A 21001-nucleotide genomic window follows, 5' to 3' on the forward strand; every position below is an offset into this window, starting at 1 on the left:
TTCTTCCTTTTTGCAAAGAAGCTAGGGTGTAGATTTAGCTAGTCAAGCTTTGTCTCGGGGTGTCTCAGTCTAAGTAAGGTTTAATGTATAACATTTTGTTTTACGAAAAGAACAAGCAGCAAAGCCTCCAGCATCAAAAGATGCCAGCATTTGTTACCAATCAACTTGATAACCCATGTATGAACAGATTCCTTAAATCACCATGAGAGGTCTTTAAACCTTTGTTTATTTCATAAATAGTTTTATAATTTTAAAAATACTTAATATTTATTAATATTTACAAGTCCAGTTTGTTGAAGACAGGCGTTCCCATCACTACTCTCCCACAACTAATATACTTGTTTTTAAATGACATGTCTTTCAATACAAAGTTCCTTAAAGGGCTGAATCCAGGAGCTTGGCTTATTAATATCTTGATGGGAATCCACGTAGGTTACATTACTGGCTGCTCTGTTGTCAATGTACTGCTGGCTGAAAATCAACTCTTAACATAGGCAGTTCCATAGTTAAGCTCAGGTGGCAAATACCAGTCAAACCTGACCAACATTGCAAACTTGAAACTTCACTTAGGGAATCCAGTGACATAATGCATGAGGGGAGGTCAGCTTGATGGGCAGTTTGATTTCTTCCATTACTCAGTGAACTTGGTGATAGCAAATTCCTCCTCTCAGAAAACAGAGTGCCTAATGCTTTGTAAGGAGATTTACAAGGAGATCTTTATCCGCAGAGTTTTGCAAGGAGATTTTATCCTCACATTTCAGGAAACACTTGTTGCAAGCTGGGCCAGTAGGTAAGCAAGGAAACTGATTTTGGAAGAGTCTGAAGCCAAACATGAAAAAGGAGCCTGATTAGCAAAGCAGGTCCCTCTTGGCTGCTGACCATTCTCACTGCTGGATGGGGGTTCAGGTCTGCAGGTCACAGCAGCTGTGTCTGGAATTTTTGTTCTCCATGAGCTGACACCTCTGCTCTCCTGCCAGCTGTGTGGAATAGATAAATGAAGACTTGCTTATTTTCGTCTGTCTGGTGTAGAAGTAAATGGATTTACTAGTAATGTCCTCAGCCATAAGTCTGTCAGCTTTAAGTGACCTTTATATTCAAGGCAGGTATTGACCAGCAGTCACAAACTGCATATTGGTGTTGTTTTCATCAAAAAGAGTTGGCAGATTGTTAATGACTTCAAAAATACTGTTATGAAAATATATGTTGGTTGGGTGGGATTTTTGCTTGCTTTGGTTTTTACTTTATATATACTGACAGTTTCTGGTATTACCTGCAGAGCACCTGCTCTTGTGCAGGGTGTGTAAGACAGCTCTGTACAGCACCGTGTTTGTCAACACCAGCTGATTATCCTGTTTGTCACTGCTCTCTCTTGCAATTGTCCTAGTAGTGTCAGCTACAGAACTACTGGAGTTATTCCTAACACAACAAGCATTTTCACATGTGTAGATACTTGAGTGTAGTGTTACTATGAGCTTGATCTGGCCAGCCCGAGGATAAATACCTTTCCTTCAAATGCAAATGTAATTAATTAGTGGTGTGGACATTAGCTAGCTCCATTCAGATGCTTCTGAGTTTCCCTGCCTTTCTGTCAATTCTGCTTTTTCCTGTTCGCTGATGTGCCAGAGAGAGCACAGCTCACTGACTGATGCAACTAAGAGCTCTCTTTGTCTTTTGAGAAGAAACCAGGCTTTCTTTTGGCTCTGTCTGATAGCTTAAAGACAATATTGGAAGCAATTTATGCCCAGCACTTCCATGCTACTGAGCAATAAAGCTGTTACTGTTATGATAAAACAGAATTTTTGGTAAAAAATTGAATGAAGTCCAGTAATATGAGTAACCAGCTGAAGAAAGTGTGTAGAAGTAATTTAGGGTTTTAAACCCATCAAAATGCAAATAGAATGAGCAGCGTCAAGAGTAATTAAATAGCCCAAGAAAATCAAGTCGCATTAGGGGGGTTTTGAGCAATTATGGTAAATTGAAAGTGAGTAGTGCTTCTTGGGGAATGGGGCTTTTCAGGGACAGCAGACTAGGTGCATTGCTGGAGCAGAGGGCTAACTTCATATTTTGAAAAATCCTTTAGTAATTTGGGCTGATACATCTCTTAATACACAGTAGTTGGTGCGGACGCAAGTGTGGGACTGAGGTTAAGACCTGGCCACACTTTCTTCTGCATGCTGACCAAGTGTAACTCTTGGGTTTGAAATCATTTGAAAAGTGCAGGCACCCTTGTTGAGAAGACCATTAGGAGACCTTTGGTATAACTTTCAAGAATATTTTATAGATGCAGCAGTAAGGAGCCATCTGTAGGATTTTGTGGGTTCCAGAAGTCAGCTGCCATTGTAGCTATGTTTTTGAACTGTGTAAGTGTAGCACAGAATTTACTGTTCCCACAATACGTGGCAGAAATCTTCCCAGTTGTCATAGCTAAATTCATTGCTAAATGTAACTCAGTACCCAAGAAGTATCTTGCATTGCTTATGCTAATTTCTGCTGTAGACTGGTTGTATTTATGCATGTGCTCTCTGTATTGAGGCTGAAAAGACCTTGGTTAAATAAAAAGTTGCTTTATTATTGTGATAAGAGAGTATTTTCTGGGCAGCCAGCCTCCAGCTGCTCTCAATTACTTGTTCTAGTGAAAGAATCATGTTCATATTGTTTAAACCATAAAACAAATCATAATGATAGCTGGTAACAAGTAACAGAAACATTCTGCAGTGCAAATTGAACTGACTTGTTTGAAATATGAATTCATTTTGCCTGTCCCTGTGATAATGCTACGCTGAATCCTGTACCGATGGGCATGGCAATCACGAGTGTAGGAGATGTGGTTGTAAAACAGAGCATCCCCCTTTGTACCAGTGTTTCTTCCCTGCCTGCATTTTCTTCCTCCTATTTCCTCCCACCCCAGATTCTCACACATACACAGTACCTGCAGTGCCTTTGAAGGCATCATCTTGTGATCATTTGAAGTCACAAGGCAATATCTCAAGTGCTCCTGCTGAGCACAGGATGTGTGAGGAGTTTGGGCTCTGGCTCGTGCTTTAAGGCATCAGTGGCCCTGACAGCATTTCTTTCCCCTCTCATGGCTGTGTGTGACCCAGGACAGTGAGAGGTCACTCGCTGCCATTCCCCCTTCACCCCTGCAACAGCCTGCTGTTGGTGATCACACAGACTTGTAGTGTGGTAGCTACCGACTTCATTGGTGGCTCAAACATGACCCCAAGTGTGAGCTCTCACTTTTTCTCTGTTTGTCTGCCACAGGGGAGTGGATAGATGGTTAAGAGGGGTAACTTTTTGCACCCTTGCAGCAAGAGTTGTCCACCACAGGTCACACGTCTGAGATAAGCATCGTGTCAGACGTGGCTGATGGTGCAACCGTGCTGCAGACCAGCCCCAGCCAGTGCTGCTGCTGAGGCACATGGTGTGGCAATGTGACTCTTGGTGCTGGCTCAGCACAAAGGAGTCACGTCTCCTGCAGCACCATTCTATAAAATGTTGCTTTCTGAATCCCCTGGCAGTATGCTGGGAGTGGAGAAACCTATTGTGTCCTGTTCCTGGATATCTGAAGTTGAAATACATCAGTCTAGTACAATATGAAGATAATACAATTCTAAGCTTATATGGCTCAAAATTCTGCAAAGAGCATTCATGGTGACAATTGAGTGTGTGATTCCTGGACCCCCATAGCCTTTTAGCAGGAACCTGGCAACATCTTCCTGCTTTGGCTTTTGGCTACATGATGCTGTCAACTTAGTCATCTTGAATCATTTCTCTAAAACAACTCTGGGCTGTTAAGGGAGGAGAGCACCTACTGTGTGCCTGCCAGTTAGGAAATAAGAAATATCTCAGTGTGGGAAGGTCACAGAATTAAGGCTTTTAGAGAACAATGGAGAAGTGCTAAGGTCTTCATGTTCTGTTGCTGCCCTGTAACAGAAGCCAAATGAGTATTTGCTCATGGAAATTTACTCATTGTCCTGCTTGTATCAGTAAATAGTGTTTCTATCAGCTTCTTGTGACTGATTAGGGTCTGCTTTTGCAAATGGAAATTATGTAGCCATAAATCTAAGTTACACTTTCAATAAAATGCCATTTTCTGAACAAATTAAACAATGAGATGATGTCAGTGGTGCTTGCCTTTGCAGACAGGGCAGTGCCTGTAGGGGTTTCTGTTGAATTTCAGTACTGGTAATTTCTGGAAATATATGAGTCTGTGTGTATATATGTGCATGGGTAAGTATAGGTATGTTTAGTTATTTGTTTGTACCTCTTTTCATGAAAAGCTGAGAAAAGTTAAGGCTGTGCAACTAGTGAAGGGAAGCAATTGCACTTTTATCTCTACTTCTTCCCACCCTTAAGGAATGCCAGCCAAAATGTGAATGTTACTTTGAAATTTGTGGAATGGCTGGAATAACCGAAGTGTGACTCCTGCTCAGAGCTGTCGTGGGCGTGGATGTGGAAATAAGCATAGCACTTCAGTAACAAGATCAGTTCTTGTCCTTTGCTATACTTCTATATTGGTTGGAGTTGAATTTCTTCCTCTGCAAGAAGCTTATCTAGCTATGGTTGGAACATGCCTTTTAGGGGAGTAGGAAAATGTGATTGGGAAGGGGGGGTTTATTCCAAGCTTGAAGACAAATGTCTTTTAGCATGCCTCTTGCCAGGTCTTGGGAGATCATATCACCTCTTTGCCTCAGAATAGAGAGATTTGGTTTTTTCCTATTACGCAGTAAGTTGGAAGATGCTTGAAGACGTCATAGCAACCCTGAAAATAAGCCTGAAAGTAAAAGCAAACCAGCTCCCCAACACTTTTCTTTTAGAGATGAGACATTCTGAGAGGTTTCCTTGAAGCAGCTTAAAAAGTGCTCCAAAGCTTTCTGAAGCTGACATTTCTATCACTTCACACTCCAAGAGGAATGCTTCCAACAAGTGACATTTTCCCCCAGTTTCATTTGTTACACAGCTAATGATGTCCCTGTGTCTGCAGGATTGTTTCCTGTGATAAAGCTGTAGGCTCCTGCCTCTTTCATTCTTGTGACATAGGTGAGATGAAAGATAACAGACAACAATGTGAGGAAAAGTATCTAGGAAAGGGTAACCAACCACTGGGGTCACAAAGGAAAGTGTCTTTGTTGCCAAGGGTGATGCTAGGTGTCTAAATCAAAACTAAAACAACTTTTTCCTCTGTGAAAGTTAAAATTGCAATTTGTGCTTGTCCATTAAGTGGACAGAGTTATAAAGTACATTTGAATCCAGCCTAATATAGGCTGTATGGTGTATTTTAGAGGTAATATTCTGTAGAAAGGGATTCCACATACTTGAAATTGTGTGCTTCATCTTGGAGGGACCCCAAAATGTTGGGAGATCCTGTGTGTAAGCTGCTCAGTGGGCCTGCTGACAGCATGTTGCACCTGTATGTTTCTGGGCAAGATGCAGCAGCAGGAAGTTCAGTGTAGGCCTGTCTACCTCTCTTTACAAGTAGGTTTGCTGCACTCCTTCCTTAGACTGATTTTGGAAACCCTGAGGTAGCCAATATAAAGCTCTGCGCTGCAGTCAGGCAGACAGGACTTGTTCACTTTGTTCAACCCCCTGGCGCTGTAGCACTGAGAGGTTGAATCCTTTGAAATTCTGGGGCCATAGTGAAAACTCCATGTGCCTGAGCATGCAAGTGCCTGCTTCTGAGCTCTTTGCATTGAAGTAAACTGCAGCTTTCACTGTCTGGTCATGTTTTATCCTTCCCTGGCAATATCTTTCTAGAACTTCATAAGTCTTCTCACTAAACCAGGAACTTAATACTAAGAAGCAAATCCAAAGAATATTTTTCCTTTTATAGCTGAGCAATAGATAGATATGGCAATATATTTTAAAATCCTCCAAAGAGCAGCTGTTTTACACCACTTATGTTTGTGAATCATGGGCAGTTTGTGTTGATTGCAGTGCTTAAGGCACTAACTTTTGCTGATGCATTTATCTAGTGTATAGTGCTGTTGCATCATGATTTGAACATATCAATCATAAGCAATGTTTATTTTGTTTAAAAAAAAATCAGTAAGTGAAAAGGCAGTGCTGCCTTGGGATTTTTCCCCCATCCCATGTCCCAAACAAGAAACCATATTTCAAAAATGTTTGAAGTGAAAATGGCACTAATTTAGCAGAAGCTGGCAGCCATCTAAACATCATGAGCAGTAAAGGAGAAAAGTGATAGGGAGCAAACCTGTAACTAGAGGCCAGGGATGGAGCCCACAATGGCAATGTCATGTTCTCTGAGGTGTTTTCCCCTGATGTACAGTTCAAAAGCAAGAATTGATTTCTCAATGGTACAAAACTTCTTGTTAGATGGCTGGCCTAGCAAATACTTAAAAGTCTTTTTTACATAAAGATTGACTATTAACGTATGTGAAGAAAGGCTTTGCTTTGTAGTATAAGGGTCCTGTAAAACTGTTGATGTGCCATCTGCTGAGTGGATTTGGACTAGTAGGGTTGCTGTTCATTTAATCTACGTGACAATGGGCATTAGAACTGTGAAAAGGATAGAAACAGTAACATTAACTTGCATGAGCCTCTGAGACAGAAGAGAACAGGACATCTTTTATTTCATCTGAGGATGTTAAGACAGGATGAAAATCACAAGCATTTCCATGTTGGCTTTTACCTCAAACTGCAGGAGTTTCTCAAATGAAAATTGTTCTACACAGTCTAATAACTGCATTCTAACCTAAGGGACTTACTTGTGAAAGAGAAATTATCTCCCTGGTGCTGTGAAGCTTAATTAATTTTTTGAAGGTTATTTAGGGATCTTTTTGATGAAGTCCCACTTGTGATAAAATACTATCTTTTTTTTTTCTCCTTGTTTTTGCATGCAAAACCTGTTCATTATTTTGAGTCTTCAAACATCAGATTTGGCTCACAGCTTTGTTTTGTGCTGAGAGCAGAAATTAGGCTACAAATTAAGGAGTACTTTAATGACAATTAAATCCAGATATCCTGAAGTTTTATAGATAACTATGTTCTCCCACCCCCAACAGAGAATAATTAAGAACTTTTTATGTTTCTTGTCCAAGGAATTACATGCTTATGAATGAATGTGTGCAAAGGTGTTTACTTAAGATATGAGGAGCCAAAGATAAAGCTAAATCTAAAGTACTTTTAGTATTTAAGTTAAACAAACATACTTTGCAAGCTTATTTTACCTCTGACTTTTAAAATAATTTTTATCTTCTCCTTGCATTGTTGAAAACATTTTAACTGGAGAAATAACACATTGGTAAAATTTTAAGCAAAAACACTTACAGGATTTGCTTTAAAAATAATTTGGTTTCTGAAGCATGCAATGGAGTTTCAGGCAGAAACATGGGAGCAGGCTGTGCAAGTATGCATAACTAATGTGAAATTAAGCTGTTCTTTCGGATTGACCTCCTTGAGTTTGAAGGCAACATTTTTCTATCCCAAATGGTAATTTCTTCCTCCTTTAGGTGGAAGGAATTGAAACCTTTTCCATTCATTTTGCAGAGGCTTCTGTGTACAGACAGAGGGTGGATATTTAATGGAAAGGGATGGGAGCAAGAAAGAAGGAAAAAACTCTAAAACATGTCTGAACAAAAAGGGGCCATTTATACACTCAGGTATCATGTCATTATGCCTCTTGCTGCCCATGAAAAGAGGCACAGGTGCATAATGCAGTTATAGACCCGTTCCCTGTAGGTATCTACAGGTAAGTGACAAATGCCACCTCTGTAATAAAGCTTCCCTTCAGAAGGAAGTCTGCAATGCACACTCAAGCCCTGCAGATGTAACATGGGCAGCAAGAGTGCATCTGGAAAAGGCTCTTTTGAATTGTTGCACAGGTTAATGACAGTAGAAGTGTCAAAGCTGGGAGAGGGGAAGAAATATGTAGTGAGCTAAACTGCAGGAGGCACAGTGTGCCCTGTTAAGATTTTGCTCGTGCTGGTGACCAGAAGCTTTAAGATGGAGTCAGGAAGGATCCTTTCCTCAGTGAGTTTCAGTAATTCAGTGTCCAAGGAAGAAATCCAGCAAGGGAAGTGATATGAACACAGCAACCTACAAGTCCAGCAGCTCTCTGTTCAGCATCATCCCTGAACCGATTAACTGAGCGTGAGGGTTTTGGAGAAGCCTGAGGGCAGGAAGATGGACTAGTCAGGCAGTGTACAAGGTAGATTTGAACAATGGAATTTGCTGTTGGCATAAAAGGAAATGAGGAGGTGGAGAGATTTTAACTATGTATGAAGAATTCAGGTCGGGGGGGGAAAAGGCAAAAAATAGTATGTGACAGGAAGAGAGAAGTGGGGGGGGGAGGAAAACTTAAGGAAGAAGGTTGAGTGTAACAGTTTCACAGGAAAAGTAAGAACTTTTAATTTTGTTTTCTGCTTTCCAGTGGTACACCTGTTGGCCTAGCTGTTGACTCAGAAAAATTAGGTGCATATAGGAAGGGGAATATGCATAAATTATGTCTAATTGTTGTCTGTGGAGTGTGCTCGCTTCATTAGCCCAGGGAACTGCATCCCTTCAGCTCTTCCAGTAACTCGCCAAGGATTAAGGCTGGCAGGAGGAATATTGACTCCTGTTTTACTCTGGTGTTGGGTGGGGAAACTCTCCTAACACCTAAAGTATGCTTTGGAACAAGTCAACAAACTCGTATATCTCATTTTTAGCCAATTATTTAATTATTTACAAATTTACCTAACTTTTTTTTTCTTCTCTTCCAGTTACCATTTCTTCAACTGCCGAAAAAGGTAATTTTTTAAAGTTTTTATGAAGATGTGAATAGCTGCTTTGCATGCAAATCCTAAGGGACATAGAGTTTAAATGTACTCCTTTATGTGTGAGCTCTGGGTAGTGCGTAGATTAGTGCTAAGAAACAAGGTAAATATTGTACAGTTGAGTCTGTTTTGTTTCTAATACCACAAACTTGGGATGATGACAAGATCTGTGACTAATGCAAGTAATGCAACTATGATTTAAGTTTGCATTTATTTTTAAATGGGTACCTACTAAGAACAGAAAAAGGAGATGAGAGAAGGAACTGCAGCACATACACAATTCCATTTTCTGTTTAGGCCTGTGACCTGGAAGACTTCTGGAAGAGAGTGAATTGTGATTGTACTGCTTAATATTTTCCAAACAGCTTACCAAATTCCTCAGAACTCCATTCTTAAGGAGTAGTTAGAATTGTGCAAAAGACAACCATTTCAAAAGTAGCTACACATTATAATTTTAAATATCCAGGTCAAGTGTTTGAGGCCTTGTTTTGAAAGATTTTAATCTTCATATTGGCTTTAGCAAGTACATGCCACAGTGGATAGTAGTACACAGTGACAGAGATAAAAACTAACAAAAAATTCTAGTATATTGTTGCTGGGATATTTATTTGGGAGTTCATTGCGGTTTATAGGGGAACATGAGTGGTAGATTAAGCACAGATTTGCACTTTATCCACAGAGAGCTGTTTCAGACTGGTAAAAGCTCTCATCTCTTAAATATTTTGTAAAAGAGCACAAAACTAGAAGCTAATCTATCAGTTTTCTTCCTGGTGAATATCTACCAGAACACTGTAAAAAGAAGGAATCTTGATGGAATTTGTTGGTTTTTAATTTCTAATGGAGAGCTGAAAGAATAGGAAAATCTTCAAAATAAACTGTAAGCCATTCAAGCTGTGAGCTTGTGTTACACTGGATTTTTTCATCCCATTTTACAGCTGGGCTTTACCTTGACTTCACAAAATTCTGCAAGCTGCTGCTGTACTTGCTGTTGACCTGTAGAGGAATAAGTTTTACTTTCTAATTTCTTCCTGAAAGGCAAGATTCATGTATCAGTTAAGGAAGTCTGGCAGAGCAATGTTTGTGTTGCATAGTCAGATCACTATCCCAAATGCAGTGCCTATCTGACTGGATCAGGTTCTTCTAAACCTACCAGAGAAGGAAAATGCAAGATTAATTAATGAGACTGACACTATCACTGGAACCTGTTAGGCTCTTAATAGCTGTCACCTGCATGCTGCTTGCACCTCCCATTTTGAATCATGTCATAGGCATCTGTATGCATGAATTTATCAACCATGAAAGTTGATTTGAAAATGACATGTGAAGTCTTCTTTCATTTGAGAAGAAAGGTGGCTCAAGTTTTCTAAAGTTCTTATAAGCCTGCTCATGAAAACCAGGAATCACCATCAGAAGAGTTGAAAGAACAAAATACCAGAAACATTGCTATGTAAATCAATAATGTGCATCTTAGCAAGTGTATTTTGCTCCAGTGTAATAAGTACTGCAGTAAAGTGATTTGAATATAATGGCAACTTTTGATTAAATTAGTGGTGATTCCTTCACCCTGTTAAGGCTCATTTTTGCTTTGTAATTTTATATTCTTGTCTAGTTTTATATCCATTAGGATGGAGGAATAAAGTCGACTCTGAATCTCTGTTAACAATGTAATATACCACTGCTCTATATTATTGCCTCTCTGTAATCTGACTGTCTTGAAAGTAGTATTAAGAATGATTCAGAAAAGAATGTTAAGGGCAAATCTTAGGAGAGCTTAGCATATTTTAGGAGGATTCTGAGAGCATGTCTTAAGACATTTTCTTCTTGAGGCCATAAATTTGGCATAGTATGCATCAGTGCCTTTAAAGAGAACTGACTTCACTAGGTCACAGCGTGGCACCGAGAATCCTGGGTTGCCTTAGTCTAGCCAGGACTTCCTTGTGACTCTGAATCTGGATAAACTGGCAGATACTGGGGTTGGGGGTTTTTGTTATATTTTCCATCTAGCTTGTAATGACAAGAAAATGAGCTGACTAGGAATAAACCCAGTTTACATTTGTTCTGCAAACAGATGCAAGATGCTTCAGGGAGTAGTCTGTAGAGGAGCTGCTGATACCCAAAGTGGTGGGTAGATGGACTGCTAAAGTAAAGCTGTTAAAAATGGTATCTTCCCTCCTTCTCATTTCCTGGGGAGCATTGACAGGACAGTTATGTGTAATCACAGTAGGAAAGGCAGCATGGGAGTAGGAAAAGAAGCAAGAATTTATTTAGAATGAAGCCACTATGGACTGCCAATTGCAGGGTCTTTCCCTGGCTGGTGCCCGTCACTGGCTACTGACTAGTGGCCCTTGGCATTTAATGATGGTGACAGATTGCAAGAGCTCAGTGACATGAAGAGCACTTTAATAGCTGCCTCTATCTAATAAATACTGGTAGCACTGGCACAGATCTGTACCCTTGACACAGCCAGCTGTGGTCTCTGTTATTCTGTGGGTTTTAGGGACATTTACAGCCTGTGACAAAGCTTTGAGGTTCTGCTGTTTGACTCATTGTGTGTGCACTAAAAATAATCCTTCAAAAGAATCTGAATTCTAGTGTGATTTTTATAGACAGAGTAGAACTGTTTACTGTGTAAGTTAGTTTTGCTGTGCCTTGCCCTTCCCTATATCTCATTTCCTCTTTCCTTCTATTCAATTTCTCTTGCCCTCTTCTCCACCAAAGTTCTGATCTGTGCCACTGATTTCACTCCAGTTTTATGTACTTTTTTCCTCTCTTCCAAACCATTTGCTCATTCTTTAATTGCTTAACCACATTGTGTTTGAATGTAGAGTATGTTTTTCATAACAGACAACTTCTAATAATGCAGTGCCTACTACAGTAATACACAAGTTCTTTCCTATCAAGCGACTGATTTAGGATGGCTTTAGAAAAGGGTTTTGTTTCTGGCATTTTCAGTCAGCTCCACAGCTGAAAATTTGCCAAGTCTGCCTCTGAGGTTGGAGGAATCAGAGGCAAAGGTAAAAAGAATAATTCTCTAACAAAAGCTCAAATGCAATTTGTTTGTTTTCATTGCAATAAACAGTGAAAATCCTGAAAGATGATAAATTAAAGCCATGACTTCTGTCACTGTGCACAAACATTTTCTGAGCTGTTGGAGGTTCCCAAAGTTTTGAGCCTTTTTTGCTATCCATTAAGTATATCATACACCTTCTTAAAGGACTCTATCTGTACAGAAAAGTAGGTCAAATTTCCTACTTTACTGCAACTGAAGATAATATAAATATTTAATATGACTTCTCTAAGACTTGCTGTTCTGGCACAACTGATCTGTTTCCTCTTGACAAGTGATAAAAGAAACCATTAGAGGAAACAAGATTGGAAGGAGCTTCCTGGGTCATAAGGTCTGCATTTCTGGTCTTTAAGACAGTGATATCATGCATACTCATTAGAAAATTTATTGAGCTCCCTCCTAAACCCAGCTACATTTTATTGCCACTGTGTGTAATAGGATTTTTCCAGCTTGTATTTCTCAGATAATTTGAAAGATAGCAAGAAAATCTTTAAGTCACATCTGGCATGACTGGAGAGCAGTACTCTCCAAACCCCTGTTTGGGGATTTTAACTGTCATTCATGACCAGTGCCTTCTGTAATGGCACAGTACTGTGCTGTTTCTGTTAGAAGTAGAAATTAAATTGAATTACATAGGTCAGTAAGTAATCAATTACTTTCTGATAATCTAGAACAGAATTACAGCATCATCTTTATCCAGAAAGGTTAGTCACTTACATGCCAGAAGTGAGGCTGTGAGGCTGTGTTCAGTTCTGGGGTTTGGGGGTTTTTTGTTTGTTTCTTGTTTGGATGTGGTTTTGTTTTGTGGGGGCCTTTTTTTTGGTGGTGAATTTTGTTTGGTTGGTTTTGGGGGGTGCGTTTTGTCGATTTGTTTTCTCCTTCAAAATCTACTTTGGAAAGTTCAGCAAGGTCCTGCACATGAGTCAGGACAATCCCAAGCACAAGTACAGGCTGGGCAGAGACTGGATTCAGAAGCAATCCAGTCTGGGGAGAAAGACATCGAGGTGTTGGTTGATGAGAAGCCCTACATGGCTCAGCAGCATGTGCTCACAGCCCTGAAAGCCAGTGGTGTCCTGGGCTGTATCCAATGGTGGGCAGTAGGGCTGGGGAGGGGATTCTGCCCCTCTGCTCTGCTCAGACCCCACCTGCGGTGCTAGATCCAGTTCTGGGGCACCAGCACAGGGAGGACATGGACCTGTTGGAGTGAGTGCAGAGGAGGCTACAAAGATGATCAGAGGAATGGAGCACCTGGCCAGCTGAAGACAGCCTAAGGGAGCTGGGGCTTATTATCCTGGAGAAGTCTCCAGGGAGACCTAATAGCACCTTCCAGTACCTGTAGGGGGGACTACAGGAATCCTGGGGAGAGACTTGTAGCCAGGACATGGACTGATAGGACAAGGGGAGAATGACTTCAAACTGAAAGGAGGCAGGTATAAATTAGGTATTAGAAAGAAGTTCTTTATTGTGGCAGCAGCAAAGGTTGCCCGGAGAAGTTTTGGATGTTCCATCCCTGGAAGCATTCAAGGTCACTTTGTAATCTATAATAAAAACATAATTTCATTGAGGAAGAGCAGCTATAACATTTGGGGAGTGAGGGTGGATGTTTATTTATTTTTTTTAAGTGAACAGTCCTAGAGTGCTAAGTGTAGTTGCTTAGCCCTCCTCAAAGATCAGGGTTGATTTTTTTTTTGTTGTTCTTTTCAGCTATATTCACCAAATTCTGATTTGTATTTTATTGCAGTTGTCTACCTTGTAGTTTTTCATCTGTCATTTGTCATGTTTGTATGGTCCTATGGGAAGACAATTTTCACATCTCCTGCAACCCCGTCTAATGAGGTAAGTATAATGTTATGAAAATGTCAATGCCTTTTTTATAAATAGCTGAACTGTTTTCAGTGATGAAATTTGTTTGCAGTACTGCATGATTCACCTTTGCCTTCTCATTGTCTAAAATAGAACAGCATGACAGTGTATCATGAATGAAAATGATCAAGTTAATCTTAAAATACCATATGCTTTGTGTAATGACATTTCCTTATACAAAATGTGTGTTTAAATCATCACAAGTTTGGCAGTCTTGTACAGTGCTATGCTATGAAGTGGCTTTCTTGAAACGTGGAATTTTTAAAAATGATAAATGAAGTACAGTGACAACATTTTTATGTTTCCTTTTTAGGCAGTTTTAACTGTTGTTTGAATAAGAAAGGGTAGTAATGCAATGTATACTTATGACCTGGAGGACTGAACCCACTTACTAGTCAAGGGTTAAGGTTTAGGAACACTGAGATGTGACTACATAAAGAAGCTTTATATAATAGCGAAAGAATGCATGATGAAGTTTTGCTTTGAAAAAGAACCATATTAACTCCAATAAGCCTGAGATGGATTACCTTGTTTTCCATTTTCTCTAATGTGTGTGTATGTAAGGATTAAATACAGGGACTGAATTTAAAATATTGCACTTCTCTTCCTTGTTTTTACAAAGCTTTTAAACTGTCTAAACTGTTTGAGGTGTTGGTTGCTCTGTGGGGGTTGAATTTTTATTCTGTTTTGAGCAAGACTGACATTTAGTGCTAATGTCAACCTTAAACATTCTTGAGACAAGTTATTCCCATGCTTTGAAGAAAAAGCAAACACTGCTCTGTAGTGCTTAATTATAGCTTAGAGATCTGTATGTTAAAGCTATAGAATATGAAGTGTAAAAAGCCTAACACTATTCTGCTGTTTAGCTAAGCAAAAAGTCTAAATGCAGCTGTTGAAGATGGAGCACAAGCTGTTGGTCTGGAGTACAAGTCCTGTGAGGAGCAGCTGAGAGACCTGGGGGTGTTCAGTCTGGAGAAAATGAGGCTTGGGGGGACCCTACTGCTCTCTGTAACTGTCTGAAAGGAGAGTGTAGCCAGGTGGGGGTCAGCCTCTTCTCCCAGGTAACAAGTGACAGGACAAGAGGAAATGGACTCAAATTGCTCCAGGGGAGGTCTAGATCAGATATTAGGAAAAATTTCTTCACTGAAAGGCTTGTTGTCACAATCACTGGTACAGGCTGCCCAGAGAAGTGGTTGTATCCCCATCCCTGGAGGTTTTAAAACATTTATAGATGTGGCATTTGGGGATGTGGTTTAGTGGTGGACTTGGCAGTGCTGGGTTTATGGCTGGGCTTGATGACCTTAGATGTTTTCCAACCTAAATGAGTCTATGAATTGGTAAACCTAAAAATTCAAAGGGACTTGTCTTCAGGGTAATTTAGTTTTGCTTTTTCTGTGGTGGTTTTGCAGGAAAATGGTTGAGTTAAGCAGATTAACTAGTTAGAACGTAGTTGAAACTACATTCTAGTTATTCTAGGTTTTATAAAGCTATATGAACTAGAGCTGCTTTTAATGCTAATGCCTAGTAACTTTTACTGTCTTCTTGAATTCTTCATTAATAGCAAACTTATCCTGACAATACTTTTCCTGTAGTTACAGTGATGATCTAGCAGGCTTTTTGTATTCAGCAAGTAAAAGGGATGGCTTCAGCATATGGCATGTAATGAATTTTTTGTATATTAACTGTGGAGAGAGATCAGATTTGATAAAATTTTCTTCTACAGCTAGCTTTAAATGAAAAGGGACAAAAAACCTCTCCCACCAGGACAACAAAAAACCACACTCAAAAAATTTTTAAAAAGCAAAAAACCAACCACATTTAAAACCCAGCACCTGTTTCTGGGCAAATCCCTTCTGTTCATGTACTAGTGAGTAATTTATGCTGTTTATACTTAAAAACAAACTTTTTGTTGATGACTTCAGTATCTCTCCATTGTGTGAGAGTGTAAATGTATATATTTTTAATCATTCAAATTGGCTATTCTTGCAAAACAAATAGCATCCTGTGATCTTACTATTGAACTAAAAAAAAGATTCTGCAGCTGCTGTTGTCTTAGTGTAATCCCTGTGCATTTGTCCTAAGAAAGAACAATCAGCATTATACAAGATACAGAGAGAGGAAGGAAACAAAGGGATTCTTTCTGTTTTCAATAAGAACTGCTGGAACCTCATTGGGAATTCTGTTTGCTGTGTGGTAACAGACAACTTTGGATGCCTTTGAACATATCCTGCTATTGTCCTGAGAGACTGTGGTCTCATAGCCCTATTAAGTTCTGAAATTAAAAAAGAAATGCAGCTTTTTGGAAAACCAAAATCCTATCCAGGATTTTTAGAGTAATACAATGATGTGACATGGACAAATTTAAAAAGCTTTAAATCTTTTTAGTGGGTTCCTTTTCTGTGCACTAATGGTTTGCCTTGAAATGTCATCTAGAGGGGGTACTCATGTTTCCTGCAACCTCTGCTTGATTGCAGGTCGTGGATACCTGGGTTACCTAGCAGTCTCACAAGGGTAGTAAGGATTAAGGTGTATTGCACTACTGTTTGCTGGAATGTTGCTTCACATCTGCCTTAAACTTTTGATGTGAGCATCTCCAGTTTTCATGCTTGAATAAATATCGATCTGAGTGGTTAAATTTAAATAATTAGGTCAAACTCTTAGTGATGGCTGAAATGTTAAATTTTAAGTTCACCCTTCGCATAGGTTAGTTCTAGTGTCTGGTTATTTAAAAGGGTATTATTTAGACATGTTTCATGTTTCACCCTCAAAGGGTGTGTAGGCGCAGTAGCTGGGATGGTGCTACATGTGACAGGAGGCTTAACTAGATTCTGTGAGCTGTGAGGCATCTTGCTTGCATTCTGGGTTAGGAAACAGCACAGAGAAATTGCAGCAATGTCTTACTGCTTCCTCCTTGCTGTAAGTGGAGTCTTCATTGTTGCTTGCCAACTGACTGTAATCCAAAAGAGGAAAAAGTACAGGATGAGAGGAGAATCCATGTGAACAAATCATGCACATGTTTTTGGTAGGAAAATACGATCATACTAAACCACACTAAGCCAGTTTTTGTTCCAGCTGCACACATAGCATTTTTCCACTCTCTACCATGAATGCTTTGTCTATGTGTGCTCATAAAGAGAGCTCTTGTAGTCCATGCAGGAAGCTCAGAGTTTAGAAGTGCTTTGGAACAGAAAAATACCAAAGAAAATCGTCATTTCAGCCCCCGCTGCACAGAGCCTCGTCAGCTGGTTTTTGTGGGGCTTACTGGGAAATACTGTTTCAGCGGATACCAAACTAAGTGTTTCACAAATGAGTAAAAGCTCTCCAGGATTTTCTGGTAAAGGCTTACATTTCAGTAAGGTTTCAACAGGAATGCTTGTCAGGCTTTACTCAGAATTGTAGGACACTCCCAAACTGTACAGGCTTTGCTTAAGGTTCTTTCAATACAACTTAAGAATTTTGAGACTAGTGTTGACTACTCCTGAGTTAAAAATCCAGTTAAACTCTCCCAGCTTCTCTGTGGGGCTGTGAAGCTCACCACACCCCCTGCCTGCCTTTTTTCCCCCATCTGGTTTGTACCCCTCTGTATGTTAGAGAGGAAGTGGGGTAAGAGAACTTCAATGCCTTGTAGCAGCAAAGGACTTGTTGCACCTTCCTCTTGTTCACAGTTTGCTTAAATTATGCTTATAGTGACTTAAAGGAAGAGTTGTACCTTAAAACTCACTCTGAGTCTCTGTGTTCCCTTGTGTTGGAGAGAAAATACTATAGATAATGGAGCAGAGATGTATTTTCTTAAAAATACATCCAGAAATTAAATACATCCAGAAACTTAGGAGTTCTAAAGATCTCCTGTAATTCCTGTAGCATTCTTTTTTTTTGTTTACATGATGCTTTTGGGTCAGTGGATGGGAACACCCAAAGGGTCTTTTCCTTGGAAAACAAAGTAATAATTAATCTTCCCCATCCTATCCATTTTCTACATCCCTCTTAGTTCTGCTTGTCAAAACTTGATAAAGAACAATATGAAAAAGAAGAGAGACCAGAAATCCAGCAGGAGATTTTAAGAAGAGCTGCCAAAGACTTGCCTATCTATACGACAACAGCATCGAGAGGTGAGATATAAAGATAGTTCTATGCTCCTCAAGTTGCTGTTTATTCATTTGTTGCCATTGAATCAATAATTTATTAAGCACATATTGCAAATGCCATGATGTTTTGTTATTTGTTTGTCCTGGTGTTTAATCCCCCTGAGAGAAAGAGCATTCTTTTTTCTGGGGTTCTCAACATAAAGCCACTACTTGAAATTAAAGAAGAAAAATGTCTTCTAGCAGGAAGAGAGATGATAGCAGTTCTCTCCAGCTGTGGCAATTAAAAATAAACACAGCAAACAAATATAGCTACGATAGCTTGAAAAAGGGAAAATCAAATGTGTTGCTCAATTTTATAATGACTTTTATCCTAACTTAAATTTTTTCTTTTTCTTTTTGAGCTGTTTTGATTCAGTGTGAGGAGAAACATACTTAAGATCTTAACATGCTTTTGCAATTTAAAACAAATAAGTATTGTTTCATTCCCATCTGCAATTCAGTAGAAATCTAGTTATGGACTGTTTCTGGATTTGCTTTTAATATATGTAGGCATTTTATTCCAATTTATAGATGAATGAGCTGTGAAAGTGCTGTCTTATGTATATGTATATTCTTTAAAAATCTGTAGCTTTTGTACGTGCATATATCTTTTTCTCTTTCCTGAAACTAACAACCCTGTAGAATTTCCAAAAATGTAAACTTCTCAGAATAACCATTGCCAAAGTTTACTGTGACTTTTCCAAAGAAAGTCTAAGGACACCTGGCTCTTTTAAATACAGGCCCCCATATAAGAGAATCCCAGTCTTAATTTCCTGGAGTGGTCTGGGAAGCTGTTGCTAGCTCTTATAATTTCTATTTAGCTGTAGGTGTTGCCTTTCCTCCTGCTTTCCAGCTGTCTGTGCTGGTGTCTTATTTCCATTGAGAAAAACCTGAAGGTCTGTTTAAAAATATCCAGGAAAGATGAGGAAGATCTGACTTACTGACCAGTCTGCTAGATCATTGTTTGGTGAAGTGGATAATGAAAGCCAGTGCAGAATGTAGTTTCACAATGAGATGCCTTAGTACCCTGTGCAGAGGTGAAAAGGGGATCAGTGCCAGAGGATGAAGGATAGCAAGACTTGGGAGTCAAAGAGTAAATGAAAATGGAATCAGTAGAGTAGTAAGAGGTAGTTTTGAATACTCTAATATGTTACATTCCTTAAAAAATCAAAACTACGCATCATATGAGATTAGGTGTGTGACAGTCTGTGAGAACAGGTGTGGAAGGGAAGGGCAGGAAGCTCTTTTAAGATTCAGTTCATGTTAAGGGGGAAAGCTTTCATAAAATGAGGTGAATTCTACTGACCTGACCCTTGCACTTAAATACAGCAATCAGATACTGTGATCGATGCCAGCTGATCAAACCTGACCGCTGCCACCACTGTTCTGCCTGTGACGTGTAAGTGTCTGAATCTGGAATTACAAATTTTCCCTTTCCTGAAATCATCTCTTTAGTGTGTTCCTGTCTTCAGTGGATCGGTTCCTTCTGTTGGTGCAATATTATGGTACAGCCCTATAGTCTAAAGTGGCAGAACTTTTTAGGAAACCTGCTTGTAGCCTTGTAAAACAAAGATTATATTAAAAAATAGATTAATTAAAAAGTAAAAAATCATATAGAGTGAAAGTAAAGAAAGGTAGGTCTGAGATACCAGCACCAGCTAAAGCTTATTATTGAACTGTTTCATTGTACTTGTTTCTGTAGCTTTGAAACAGATGTGTTCTGCTAGAAATGTTTATCTCAAAAATTGGCCTTAGAGTCACATGCCTTTAACATTTCAAAAACATCATTGCTATCCCCTGTTTTCATTATGAATCATCAGAGGAGTCTGCACAGGCACTGAAGGCTGAGGCTATGCATAAGACTTCAGTAGGCTGAGCTTGAGGAAATCTTGTTAACTGAAGAACCTAATACACATCTTTTGGCTAAAATCAAATTTGTTAGCAAATACAATGAATGTCTATGTGTCTGAAATGTCTAGTAACTGTGTTTACTTTAAAACTGGATTAAAGTGGCATGTGAGCTATTCAAATTGCCCTTTGTGCTGATCTTTTCCTCCATTAACTTAAAAAAAAAAAAAGGACAAGCAGCATGCAAAATGGTAGAAAAAATAACCCTAAGGTAGACTTAGTTGAAGTGAATGCCAGGCTAACACACCTTATCCACACAACCCTGACAGATCCTTTGGATTTGTTTTCTGTGCAAACACATAAAACTAGTGTGGCTTAATGAACTGGTACATGGTGTTGCTCAGTAATGCTCCCAATGCTAATTTAAGAAACTCTCTTCATAACTGTTCTGAATTTCAAATGGTTCTTTTAGGTAAAAGAACAGCTGCTGTAGTATAGAGAATTTGTATGATTGAGAAGGGCTTGAAAAAGATACAGTAGGGCAAAATATTTGAAAAAATCAATCAATAAAAAACAACACCCAAAACTGTAGAAGCTAAAGTTATGTGTCTTGGAAAGAAAATGTACTTTTTGTCTTAACTTGCTGGAAATTCTGTCTTTCAGATGTGTATTAAAAATGGATCACCACTGTCCATGGTAAGTTTATTTTTTAAAAAATCAGTATAAGAATGATGAATTAGATGCTACTTCAAAAATGGACTTCTGGAGTAAACCTTGATTTCCACAGAAGTTCTTTAATATATGGGAATAAATGTGTGATGCAGTTTTAAAGTTGTAAGCCCAGTAGTCCAAATCGTGCAGTTTCTCCTCATATTGAGAAACCTTGACATTAACGAGACCTGTGAGAAAATCCATTTCTTTCTTTTGTTTACTCTGTTGGTGTTAGCAGGAGAGGAGATACCACTGCAATGGGAGAGTAATTTCTGGATTTTAGGTGATATGTATGACTCACTCAGACTCTTCTGCAGTTTCTGTTCACTGGTAGTCAGTAAAAATATTATCTGCTACCACTGTGAAAAACATTAGTACCACCAGTTGACTTAGAGGTGGTTTTGTAACCAAGCAGCATGCACTGAAGTTGATGGTGAGGTTCCTGTTACTTTCTGTGGTGCCTGCAGTTAGTTTGTAGTGGGAATTGCTTCCTGTATGGACTGTCTGTATTGTAATGCTTTGCCAGCTCATGTCCTGTCCTACAGAATCATGGGGGGTAAAATTCATGGGAGAGGCCCAGATCATTCAGCCTGAGAAATTTCCTTCAAAATAGT

At 39.3% G+C, this 21001-nt stretch overlaps 1 protein-coding gene across 7 annotated transcripts in view; it reads left to right on the plus strand.

The window, feature by feature from the left end:
- The window catches only part of ZDHHC20 (zinc finger DHHC-type palmitoyltransferase 20), a 55852-nt gene that overhangs the window by 15889 nt on the left and 18962 nt on the right, over positions 1 to 21001 (plus strand). For all 7 annotated transcript variants that reach the window (XM_071434079.1, XM_071434075.1, XM_071434077.1 and 4 more), the window contains exons 2-6: positions 8721 to 8747; positions 13583 to 13677; positions 17693 to 17813; positions 19158 to 19227; positions 20340 to 20372. In XM_071434079.1, the coding sequence (XP_071290180.1) occupies positions 8721 to 8747; positions 13583 to 13677; positions 17693 to 17813; positions 19158 to 19227; positions 20340 to 20372 (346 nt within the window). The remainder of the gene's footprint in view (positions 1 to 8720; positions 8748 to 13582; positions 13678 to 17692; positions 17814 to 19157; positions 19228 to 20339; positions 20373 to 21001) is intronic.

Source organism: Agelaius tricolor, unplaced genomic scaffold, assembly GCF_023055355.1.
Source record: "Agelaius tricolor isolate 1412-34295 unplaced genomic scaffold, bAgeTri1.0.p SCAF_9, whole genome shotgun sequence".
NCBI classification, from domain to species: Eukaryota; Metazoa; Chordata; class Aves; order Passeriformes; family Icteridae; genus Agelaius; species Agelaius tricolor.